General features: G+C 37.6%; 1 protein-coding gene across 7 annotated transcripts in view; it reads left to right on the forward strand.

The window, feature by feature from the left end:
• LOC110458665 (neuronal membrane glycoprotein M6-b-like) overlaps window positions 1-12,511 on the forward strand; it is a 115,065-nt gene that overhangs the window by 95,182 nt on the left and 7,372 nt on the right. For all 7 annotated transcript variants that reach the window (XM_021510490.1, XM_021510486.1, XM_021510489.1 and 4 more), the window contains 5 exons: window positions 3,375-3,537; window positions 4,284-4,443; window positions 5,597-5,729; window positions 6,467-6,519; window positions 7,157-7,222. In XM_021510490.1, coding sequence (XP_021366165.1) covers window positions 3,375-3,537; window positions 4,284-4,443; window positions 5,597-5,729; window positions 6,467-6,519; window positions 7,157-7,222 — 575 coding nt within the window. The remainder of the gene's footprint in view (window positions 1-3,374; window positions 3,538-4,283; window positions 4,444-5,596; window positions 5,730-6,466; window positions 6,520-7,156; window positions 7,223-12,511) is intronic.

The raw sequence follows: 12,511 nt of genomic DNA on the forward strand, positions 1-12,511 counted from the left end.
TATGTTAGTGTACAGTATTGTCTACGGTAACGTTCTAGTGTTTAAACCAATGAGGCGGGGGTCTCAAGGCGTGGACATCGGTTGTATCTAAATGACACTATATGTTAGTGTACAGTATTGTCTACGGTAACGTTCCAGTGTTTAAACCAATGAGGCGGGGGTCTCAAGGCGTGGACATCGGTTGTATCTAAATGACACTATAGTCTACTGTACAGTATTGTCTATGGTAACGTTCCAGTGTTTAATCCAATGCGTCGAACATGTTTTTCACAGACTGATGTATTTGCTCTTGTTTGTATCACTTGGTTGTTTATGTTGGATGATGGCGAGCAGTTTACTCGATATTAGATACATTGGACTTAGTTATTTACGACATTACACTTGGCTACATAGGTAACTTTCATTATTTGACATACAAAATGTAACTGTAGAGTTTGTAGTTATTGTAAAATTAGACCTGCCTACATATGTTTTACTTCTTTGCAACATTGGACTTGATACAGATGTTTAAGTTCTTTGTTTCATTGGACTTGATACAGATGTTTAAGTTCTGTGTTTCATTGGACTTGATACATATGTTTAAGTTCTTTGCAACATTAGACTTGATACAGATGTTTAAGTTCTTTGCAACATTAGACTTGATACAGATGTTTAAGTTCTTTGCAACATTGGACTTGCTACAGATGTTTAAGTTCGTTGCAACATTAGACTTGCCTACATATGTTTAAGTTCTTTGCAACATTAGACTTGATACAGATGTTTAAGTTCTTTGCAACATTAGACTTGATACAGATGTTTTAGTTCTTTGCAACATTAGACTTGATACAGATGTTTAAGTTCTTTGCAACGTTAGACTTGATACAGATGTTTAAGTTCTTTGCAACATTAGACTTGATACAGATGTTTAAGTACTTTCCAATATTAGACTTGATACAGATGTTTAAGTACTTTGCAACATAAGACTTTCCTACAGATGTTTAAGTACTTTACAACATTGGACTTGATACAGATGTTTACGTACTTTGCAACATTAGACTTGCCTACATATGTTTAAGTTCTTTGCAACATTGGACTTGATACAGATGTTTAAGTTCTTTGCAACATTAGACTTGATACAGATGTTTAAGTTCTTTGCAACATTGGACTTGCTACAGATGTTTAAGTTCTTTGCAACATTAGACTTGCTACAGATGTTTAAGTTCTTTGCAACATTGGACTTGATACAGATGTTTAAGTACTTTGCAACATTAGACTTGATACAGATGTTTTACTTCTTTGCAACATTTGATTTGGTTGCAGATCTTGTACATTTTTGCGTAATTAGATATAACATCAGATTCCATCCTTTATGACAGTGTTTTGAGGACATCCATATACCAATGAGCGACAGGAAATCGAACATTCAGTTGTTTTTACCCATTTTAACAATAAACAGCAGGTATTACCTTATTTTTAGTCTAACGTTTACTTCTGACTATTGTTTAAGTCGATACGCCTGCGTGGTATTAACACTTTGCTAAGGTGATAATGAGTGTCGCAAAGTACGTCACAACAAAGACTATATGTATCAATGTTAACCAAAGATTTCCTTTTAGTTCGAACATCGTTGTTTCGTATAAGTCTGGTTATGATTCAAAGCAGACTACATAACCAGGAATCTACTGTGTTTTAAGCATGGCATGTAGCTGTTCTGTGGAGTTAGCGTACCACTCTCGGTCGTATTTTAAGCGACAAAGTAGCCGAAGTAGGCTTATGTCAGGAACTTCTATGATTCGTAAAATCAACAAAGTAAAACGCGAACATCGTTACGGTAAGTTTCTTGTTACATGAGATTGATAAATGTCCGGTATTTTTTGACATCGTCGCTGGATAGTCTCGCCGGACGGTAACATCTGTTTGTAGATCTCATTTCTCCGTTTATGGTTGTTGTACTATTCACGATTGACTACCAATGAGGAATCTTGAGAAAACTCTCCGGTGCGCGTGAGTTGCTCTTGCTATCGACTCGAATATTGTATTTTTTGTGTGAAGGATTTAACATATCTTTCTTTATCGTATATTAGTGTTTTTTCTTTCTCCGTTACCACATGTGGAGATATCTAAGCCATTTTCTAGTGCTAACTTTGGTACACCGTAAAATGACAATATATCAAGGATAACTCAATTGATCGCGTTATGTAAGCGTTGGAGGTTCAGCCTGTGATGATCGAATGGATGTTGCTTTTTCAGCGGTTCCCAATTTGATGTTCCTGTTAAGTCTTGACCATACACCACAAATAATTTCTTTGATACTATTATGGTAAAATCATTAAAGGTATTGTATATAATAGGATGGTGACCTAAGTATAGATAATGTTTTGACAGTAGCGGTATATTTGTTAAATATCGTCCGTATTATGCAAACTACTGGCATTGTTTAAGAAGTCCAACCAGCAGTCTGGTGTTTGCCGCGTTCGTACAAGCTAACTCCTTATACAAATCACTCAGTTTATGTTGAAGTCATTTTGTCTTATTTAATCATCCATTTAGGTGTGTTGTACTGTTTTCGGAGAGCATGCTTTGTTACTGAGATAAAGGTGTTAGTATAATGAGGAATATTTGACAAAAATACCGAAAATTATCAATATTTCAGCATAACTTGATAGACTGGTAACATGGAATTAAGATTCCCGGACGGTAATACAAAACCACGCTTGTGGGTTCGCCTGTTAGAGGTTGTTGGTTTGTGTTGTTTTATATTGGTATTACTTTCTTTGCATGATGTTTGGTAAGGGTTTCATATTTGTTACTTCATAAACAATATTTTGAAATATTATGTACTGTGTTTTTATATGGAGAAAATGTATATCAGGTCTTTCAATAGACCATAGAGCCTTTACTCTTAGTTTATTTAACACAATGTTTTGACTCTCAAAAACTCCGGGGAAATTTTATTTGACATTTAAGATGTCAAGGGTCGACTAAAAGTCCTGTACGTTTTAATAGATTTGTAAAGTGATGTAGAAAAGGTATACACTCTTAGTGCATTAAGTTTTATTTTCGCCAGTGATATCAAATACCTCCACGTGTGCTTTATGATAATTATGATTCCCGAAATAAATATGCCTTACTCAATTGTCGCAAGATGTTTGAATTGGCGATTTACCCTTATAGCAAATTAATATAATATTTCATGGAATATAAACCGAGTTCATTTGTTTAGGCGAGTTTAACTGTTATACTTTGGGATTATACAGGGGATTTTCTGTTTTATTCAATATATATTTCGTTGGATATAGACGATACTATCTGTTTAATAACAAAATTGTGAAGTATAAACCAAGCTTATTTGTGTTATAACCGTACTATTAGATGATGTTTTGATATATTTTCAGCTCGGAATGACAAATGCAGTGACCGCCTACTGCACTGTCTATCCCAGGTCCCATGTGCGAGTCTCATAGCATGGATCGTCCTCCTGATGGGACTGGGGGGCCTGACCGGCAGCCTCCTCATTGGTGTACAGAAAACACGTGACCTGTTCGATTCTGACCAATGGTAAGTTAATATCGAGTTTAACAAATAATTCAAATACGGAATTAATTATGCAATGATCTGTACTTCTTCGACCTTTTTCAGTATTCATAAATCCCATTACAATACAGAATAGAGAGTGGTATTGTTTTATGTCCCCTCTGTCGATTGCTTTAGAAGCCACATGGAAGTCCTAAGTACTTTAATATCTAGAGGAGCATCACTATGATCAATAACAAGGTATGAAGACAGACTCATGGATTGCCAATTCTAATAGCCACCGGTATCATTTCTTACCTAGGTACATTTACGGGTAACAAATCAAGCAGATCGATACCTCAAAATACACCGGAGACAGTGGTAATGGGAGGGGGTTATTGCGAGCTGTGCGTACACCCGTTATTTTACATAGGTTGGACAACGAATTCATTCGAGTGCTGAGTCGAATTAAGCGATTGTCACACACTATGCGTAGGTCAGGATCGGTAAGATTTATAGAGACGTTTTGATTTCTACTGGGACTGTATCACGTTTATCATAACTAGATAATTATATTCTGACATGGAAAAATATTTGTCGTCTTAACTCTTAATTAATATTTCTGGATATAAAACGTTTGGGTAGCTGTGGTTTGTGTCTTGGAATGTGTGGATCAAATGAAGTTTCTTAAAAATAAGTTCCCAGTACAAAGATTATTTGGCCAGTAGCCGTCAAGTTGTAATACCCTCTAGATTTGTGTTGTAGTTGAACGTCATCGATTTGTGTTGTAGGTTCTGGTTTATCGAGTACACATTGACTGGGGTGGTGGTGGGTATGTTCCTGATCGGAACCGCCCTGCTGTGTGTGGGCCACATCTCCACCGACCCCACAAGTCGGCACCTGTTCCACACCACCAAGAGAAACACGTGCGGTCAGGGACTCAACATGTTTGTAAGTACAGGCATTATATACCACGCTATTTCACATGTTTCGTTTGATCTCATTTCATTAAAGTTACTCCTACTACTTATATACATGTTCCGCCACTCAGGATTATAACACCAGCAAGGTCCTACATAACAAAAGACTTCTTCTGCTTCAGACGAGCAGACACCTAAACTGAAATAAGGTATACCTCTATAGACGAACAGACACCTGAAGCTGTGATTGTTTGTGTGTGCTAAACGTTTTCGCTACAGCTAAGGTCACGTGAAGACAGGTGCCCGTGGAGACACAATCGAAAAGAAAACACATAGACAGTTGATCAATTCAGGTTTCTTCAGTGTGTCCTTAGCAGAATACAGTGAAGAAAACCCTAGACATCAGGGGACAAACATAAGTCACCTCGTCCGACATGCAGTGCTATACGGCAAGCTGTTAAGTAATTCTTTCCCCGAATCTGCAGAGTGGCGCCTAAAACATTGAAGCATTAAGAACTATTTCCCAAAACATCAACAAATCAAACAGAAATGGTCGTTTCCCTTCAGATAAGCAGTACCTTGAAATATTAAAAGGTGTTCCCCACCATCAGGGGAGAGATTGAGCATCGACCTATAGCATAAACGTTTACTCCGCTTCTGATTTGCATAGACATTAGACAAAACCGCCCCTCCAGATGAACAAGAATCTAAGCATGAGTTCTCGATTCCCTTTAGACGAACAGGGATCTCAAGCATCCTTCTGATAAGCAAGATATTTAACAACGTAATCATGTTCCCTTCAGGGATCTGAAACATTTAGAATATTAAGCTTATTTCCCATTTAACAAACATCCGAAGGGAGAAAGCTAGTTCCCCTTTAGATGAACAGGGTACCAAGGGGTACAAAGTTTCTCGCTGACGACTATCAATCTTTAGACTGCTGTGTAGCTATCTCCATCCACGTGAACCAGTTTTCTGATCAATATTTATCTTGTTACCTCGCTCTCTCTCTCTCTCTCTCTCTCTCTCTCTCTCTCTCTCTCTCTGATTTTTGCACACTTCGCTTGGAAAGAAGTAACAATTTTGTTTACTGCTTTGTATATATTGTTGTATAATCTTCTACGATTTTTAAATAAAGCTGTTTATGTTCCACATTGTTAAAGAATATCGTTTTGGTGTTTCAGCTGCTGGTGATAAGTTACATCCTTGGGTTCGCTTGGACAGTGGTCACTTCAATACTGGCCATTCCTCTCTTTCTCCTGCTAGTCCTCATTCTCATCAAGAACAAGGTCGCCTGTATCGATCTCATCAACTACGGTAACATAACTATTTTTGATTCCAACTTTCACTAGCCCGATCTGTTGGTGTTCATTGAACATCCAAACTCAATTACAAAACAATATATATATGAGTATTCCGTCTTTGCGTATTGCAGAGTTATCTTCTCTTGGGAGCAGGAATTGATTGTTACGTCACTTGTTTGTGAGAGTAACGTCATAATTTTTTGAGAAAACGACGTAATTTTCTCACACAAACCAATGACGTAACAATCAATCCCTGCCCCCAAGAGAGGATAACTCTGCAATACGCAAAGACGGAATATAGCAATCATGTTTACTGTATCTTCTATATTATTGTCCTATTCGTCTGAAAGTTACGAACAAATATGTCTAGTTTGTCAGTAATCCTGGTCGGAATTATTGCGCTTTATATTTGCATTCATTGATTTGTCAATCATCTGATACTTAATTGTCCTATTTTATCCACTTCCAAATGTCTTTAAAGTAAAGGGAATCCCCAGCATCATGTATTGACGATCACCACGTCTTAGTTGGGATTCAATGATTCACAATCGTCATAATTAGGTTTATAGGTTGGTAATGCAGAGCAAATGTAAATATCGATATTAAACAGTTTACCAGGAGTATGGTAATGGTGACCCATACGTTACAACTGAGTCACTGTCTACGACTACACTTTAACTAGAGATTCTGTTGTTGAAAACATTGATGTATATTAGATGTATGACACATACTGTTTATTTGCTCTCATAGGTTTGCCTGAAATGGAGCTCTGTGGTGAAGATCTGGATGATTTTGCAAGAAAAGTATGTATATTGAAATAACAAATGCAATATACACAATTTGAAAACATGAAGGTACTCTTATACAGTGATAGTGAGGATGACACTAGAGGTTTATCATTATGATAAAAAAAACATGGCGCCGTTTTAAACACCCGGCTATACCGGCGACTATTGTCACCTTGTTATACCTGTGCTATATGTTATATCATGATACCGATTATATCGACACAATGATAACACCAGGGCGATTTACAGTCACTTAAACGTACATTAGGTCTAGTGTGGAATTGATGGTTTGTCAGCATTTATCAATGTCGGCAATGTTTCCCACCTTTGATTCCACTCAATAAAACGTTCGGTACCTTCGATCTGCGCTGGTATCTATGATGTTGCTACATTTATCAAAATTGATTATTATTATTATGGCTGTATGACAATGTATATATTCATCTTCAAATTCACTACTATGTATAGTGTCATTTATTTATGGGGTACAATGCACTTATTAATCTTCTTGTATTCATGTTTTACAATGTATAATGTAAACAATGTATTTGCAAACTGAAGTATGTACAATGTCTGTACTTATCTATTGTTAAAAGTACAATGTATTACAATGTATACAGTTATCTACAATGTACTCATCTTTCCGTTTCAGGGACAGGATTTGTTGATTAGCTATATAGTGGCCTATATCTCCTCCGTTCTCATAGTCATCAGTCTGGTAAGTACGGGGTCACCAACTAATCACGCCACCTATATGGACAAGTAGGAAGACTTAATACGATACTTGTTAGTACATGAACGTGTTCAAATATTTATAATACTCAAGTTTTCTTTGAATTGTAGCACGGACACAATATTTCACACGTTTCTATTTTGTAACTGATATCCACATATTACTAGTTTTGTGTTTCAGCTCCACAGTTACTTTTAACACAGTTTTGAATACGCTGCATGTTTTCTTGGCAGACTCGACTATGATTTTCCACTCTGTTAGATGTTAATACGTCTATATATCCTATTATCCTATGCTCTTCCATAATCAAATTCTAAAACAGCACTAGTGCTAGGTTCCATTCTTAGGTTCATCGAAACAATACAATTACAGTGGCAGTGGATCACGAACTGTATAATCCTGTGATACCTTCACGTTAGCTTATGAAACATTTTGCCTTTTATGTTCATTTGTAATTTTCCTGGAATGAAGTTGATCGCTTTGGCAAAGCACTACCTTTTGATATACTTTTTTTAGCACGCCTAAATCAAAAAATATCCCAACAAAACTTATACAGTGTACACGTATAAGGCGCAGTGGATCACGTACTGTTACCTTATATTCCCGTGACACATGTACGTTAGTTTAACAAACATTTTGCCATTTACGTACATTTTTCAATGCTACTAGAATGAAGTTGTTCTCTATGGCCAAACACTAACTTTTGCTATACTTTCTTTTTTGAGCACGCCTAAATGGAAAAACACAGCCTGTAAACAACTTCAGTTTCATTACTAGTTTGTTGTTTACACGTGTCGCTATATTTGACCAGATAACTACCACTAGATACGACGCCTGTACAAACGGGTGTGGTACACATGACGCAAGTGTCACTGTGTTGACGATTGAAAATTCCTTAATTTCCTATTTTCCTCATGAAATTATTTCTGATGTTAAAGGGGAAATAATTGCTTTTCCTGATTCCCAATAATGTTTTCGCCATTCAAATCATAAGGAACGTTTATGAAACTGGCTAGATTGGCACATCATAAACTAAAAGAAAAACTCTAACGACATATTGCAGATAAGCTAGTGCATGTTTCCTTCCTTAAACCTCCCTATTATTTCAAAATACAAAACCCTTAGTATATCCCACAAAATTACCTCGTCTTATAGTGCATGAACGGAATCAAGCTCAAGAACAGCACTCGTTAGGTTAGGATAACGGCCAGTGATATATTTTTGTTGCTGAATCCCAAACACTTTATTTTTTGTAGAATACAATGCTTATATATCATAAGACTAGACCTTACTAAAAGATATAACACTTAACCCTACTAATACCTCTCACTTTACTCAACCATGTTACAATGTTACACCGTGCTAAAACGTCTCACTAACATTCTGTTTAACGCAATGCTTATATCCTGTTTTACTTTAACCTGGTGTACCTCACTCAGACTCGATACACCTCACTACGGTCTCCCTTCACACACTCCAGTCTAGATTGTTGCTGGTTGGTTTATTATAGTCTTACTTACCATATTAGATATGTTTTCATCACATGACCAGCTGTAATATGTTTTCATTAATTGTAGCGTTATCCATGAAGATAAAAAGCAAACATCGAAATTAACTTAATATATAAGTTTCGAATTAGAAAAGCAATATTTATAGACATACTTTAGTGTATAAAGTAGAGAGCCCTTTCATTTGTTAGTCTGTAGGGGGTTTAGAGGCATCGTTTGTTAGTTTGTAGGGGGTTTAGAGGCATCGTTTGTTAGTTTGTAGGGGGTTTAGAGGCATCGTTTGTTAGTTTGTAGGGGGTTTAGAGGCATCGTTTGTTAGTTTGTAGGGGGTTTAGAGGCATCGTTTGTTAGTTTGTAGGGGGTTTAGAGGCATCGTTTGTTAGTTTGTAGGGGGTTTAGAGGCATCGTTTGTTAGTTTGTAGGGGGTTTAGAGGCATCGTTTGTTAGTTTGTAGGGGGTTTAGAGGCATCGTTTGTTAGTTTGTAGGGGGTTTAGAGGCATCGTTTGTTAGTTTGTAGGGGGTTTAGAGGCATCGTTTGTAAGTTTGTAGGGGGTTAAGAGGCATCGTTTGCAAGTTTGTAGGGGGTTTAGAGGCATCGTTTGTTAGTTTGTAGGGGGTTTATAGGCATCGTTTGCAAGTTTGTAGGGGGTTTATAGGCATCGTTTGTAAGTTTGTAGGGGGTTTAGAGGCATCGTTTGTAAGTTTGTAGGGGGGTTAAGAGATATCATTTGTAAGTTTGTAGGGGGTTTAGAGGCAACGTTTGTAAGTTTGTAGGGGGTTTAGAGGCATCGTTTGTTAGTTTGAAGGGGGTTTAGAGGCATCGTTTGGTTGTTTGTAGGGGGTTTAGAGGCATCATTTGTAAGTTTGAAGGGGGTTTAGAGGCATCGTTTGTAAGTTTGTAGGGGGTTGAGAGGCATCGTTTGTTAGTTGGTAGGGGGTTTAGAGGCATCGTTTGGTAGTTTGTAGGGGGTTTAGAGGCATCGTTTGTAAGTTAGTAGGGGGTTTAGAGGCATCTTTTGTTAGTTTGTGGGGGTTTAGAGGCATCGTTTGTAAGTTTGTAGGGGGGTTAAGAGATATCATTTATAAGTTTGTAGGGGGTTTAGAGGCAACGTTTGTAAGTTTGTAGGGGGTTGAGAGGCATCGTTTGTTAGTTGGTAGGGGGTTTAGAGGCATCGTTTGGTAGTTTGTAGGGGGTTTAGAGGCATCATTTGTAAGTTTGTTGGGGGTTTAGAGGCATGGTTTGTAAGTTTGTAGGGGTTTAGAGGCATCGTATGTAAGTGTTTAGGGGATAAGGGACATCGTTTGTAAGTTTGTAGGGGGTTTAGAGGTTTCGTTTGTAAGTTTGTAGGGGGGTTAAGAGATATCATTTGTAAGTTTGTAGGGGGTTTAGAGGCAACGTTTGTAAGTTTGTAGGGGGTTTAGAGGCAGCGTTTGTAAGTTTCTAGGGGGGTTAAGAGATATCATTTGTAAGTTTGTAGGGGGTTTAGAGGCATCGTTGGTAAATTTGTAGGGGGTTTAGATGCATCGTTTGTTAGTTTGTAAGGGGTTAAGAGGCATCGTTAGTAAATTTGTAGGGGGTTTAGATGCATCGTTTGTTAGTTTGTAAGGGGTTAAGAGGCATCATTAGTAAATTTGTAGGGGGTTTAGATGCATCGTTTGTTAGTTTGTAGGGGGTTAAGAGGCATCGTTTGCAAGTTTGTAGGGGGTTTAGAGGCATCGTTTGTTAGCTTGTAGGGGGTTTAGAGGCATCGTTTGTTAGTTGGTAGGGGGTTTAGAGGCATCGTTTGTTAGTTTGTGGGGGGTTTAGAGGCATCGTTAGTAAGTTTGTAGGGGGTTTAGATGCATCGTTTGTTAGTTTGTAAGGGGTTAAGAGGCATCGTTAGTAAATTTGTAGGGGGTTTAGATGCATCGATATCATTTGTAAGTTTGTAGGGGGTTTAGAGGCAACGTTTGTAAGTTTGTAGGGGGTTAAGAGGCATCGTTTGTAAGTTTGTAGGGGGTTTAGATGCATCGTTTGTTAGTTTGTAGGGGGGTTAAGAGATATCATTTGTAAGTTTGTAGGGGGTTTAGAGGCATCGTTTTTTTAGTTTGTAGGGGTTTAGAGGCATCGTTTGTTAGTTTGTAGGGGTTTAGAGGCATCGTTTGTAAGTTTGTAGGGGGTTTAGATGCATCGTTTGTTAGTTTGTAAGGGGTTAAGAGGCATCGTTAGTAAATTTGTAGGGGGTTTAGATGCATCGTTTGTTAGTTTGTAGGGGGTTTAGAGGCATCGTTTTTAAGTTTTTAGTAGGGGGTTTAGAGGCATCGTTTGTTAGTTTGAAGGGGGTTTAGAGGCATCGTTTGTTAGTTTGTAGGGGGTTTAGAGGCATCGTTAGTAAGTTTGTAGGGGGTTTAGAGGCATCGTTAGTAAGTTTGTATGGGGTTTAGAGGCATCGTTTGTTAGTTTGTAGGGGTTTAGAGGCATCGTTTGTTAGTTTGTAGGGGGTTTAGAGGCATCGTTTGTTGGTTTGTAGGGTTTTAGAGGCATCATTTGTTAGTTTGTAGGGGGTTTAGAGGCATCGTTTGTAAGGAAGAAAATACATTGAAACAGATGAAAAGACAAAAACTGATTGGTCACGTGATACAAATAAATGTGTTTTACTTGATTAATTTTGATTTTTCACTTGTATTTTCTTTCAAATACAATTTATTTTGACACTTTTATTAACAATGTAATCACGCTGCCATGAGAACTTTTTGCATGCCTGTATTTCAACTCTGCCAGTTTTCTTTCACTAACAGTATGTTCTATGCCGGCGGTGAGGGACTATATATATTTATAGTAGCTATATACAGCATTACCAATATAGCATGGGTGAGTTCCACTAAGGTTTGTTGGTTTTGTCGTCATCCATGTGTGGCACAGCCATGATGTCGTTAGGAATCGTCTGCACAGCAAGTCCGCACTTAAGTATTCTGCACCTCGAATCAGTTATATGCATAAGAAATGTAACATTTTAAGTATAAAGACGTAACACTTTTAACAAAAGAAATGTAACATTTTGCAGTAAGTTGAATATTTTATTTTTCAGGTTTACATTGTTTCAGTGTGTGTACAGTGTTGAAAAAGTTGCTTTAAGAAATGTGCCCGACCCCAAAAACCTTTGTAATGTCTATTGTCTGGATTAAATAAATACATCACGAATAATTTAACGATTATCACCGTACAACCAACCAATCGAGTCATTTTTCTGGCAATCATTTTGTATAAACATTTCATAACCTTTAGGACCCAACTGTATGCTTGTACAACAAAAAGAAACAACGTGTGTTTTCACCGAAGACACTCGACTATATTTAATGTAATCAAATGTGTTATCTCCCTTTGCCGCCTCTTACACAAAGAATTGTACATGTATCTCCCGCATGGGGTTTCTGTCTTTGTGACATCTTGGTAAGGTGTGTTGGTTGTTTGTGACGTGGAAAACTATGGCTATGCTAGTTCAGTGATGCTTTAAATGATTTGCCTAATAAAACTACAAATAACAGCATTGACATTAAAACAAATCGCAGATATCACAGGATTTTTAGGTCACCTGAGACAAAGTCTCAAGTGACCTATTGCGATCGCCTTTTGTCCGTCGTCGTCCGTCGTCCGTCGTTCGTCGTCCGTCGTCCGTCGTGCGTCCGTAAACAATTTACATGTTCGACTTCTTCTTCAAGACCACTGAACCAATTTCAATGAAATTTTGCAGGAACCTTCCATGGACAAAGGTCAACAAAAATAGT

Source organism: Mizuhopecten yessoensis, unplaced genomic scaffold (assembly GCF_002113885.1).
Source record: "Mizuhopecten yessoensis strain PY_sf001 unplaced genomic scaffold, ASM211388v2 scaffold9685, whole genome shotgun sequence".
In the NCBI taxonomy this organism is placed as follows: Eukaryota; Metazoa; Mollusca; class Bivalvia; order Pectinida; family Pectinidae; genus Mizuhopecten; species Mizuhopecten yessoensis.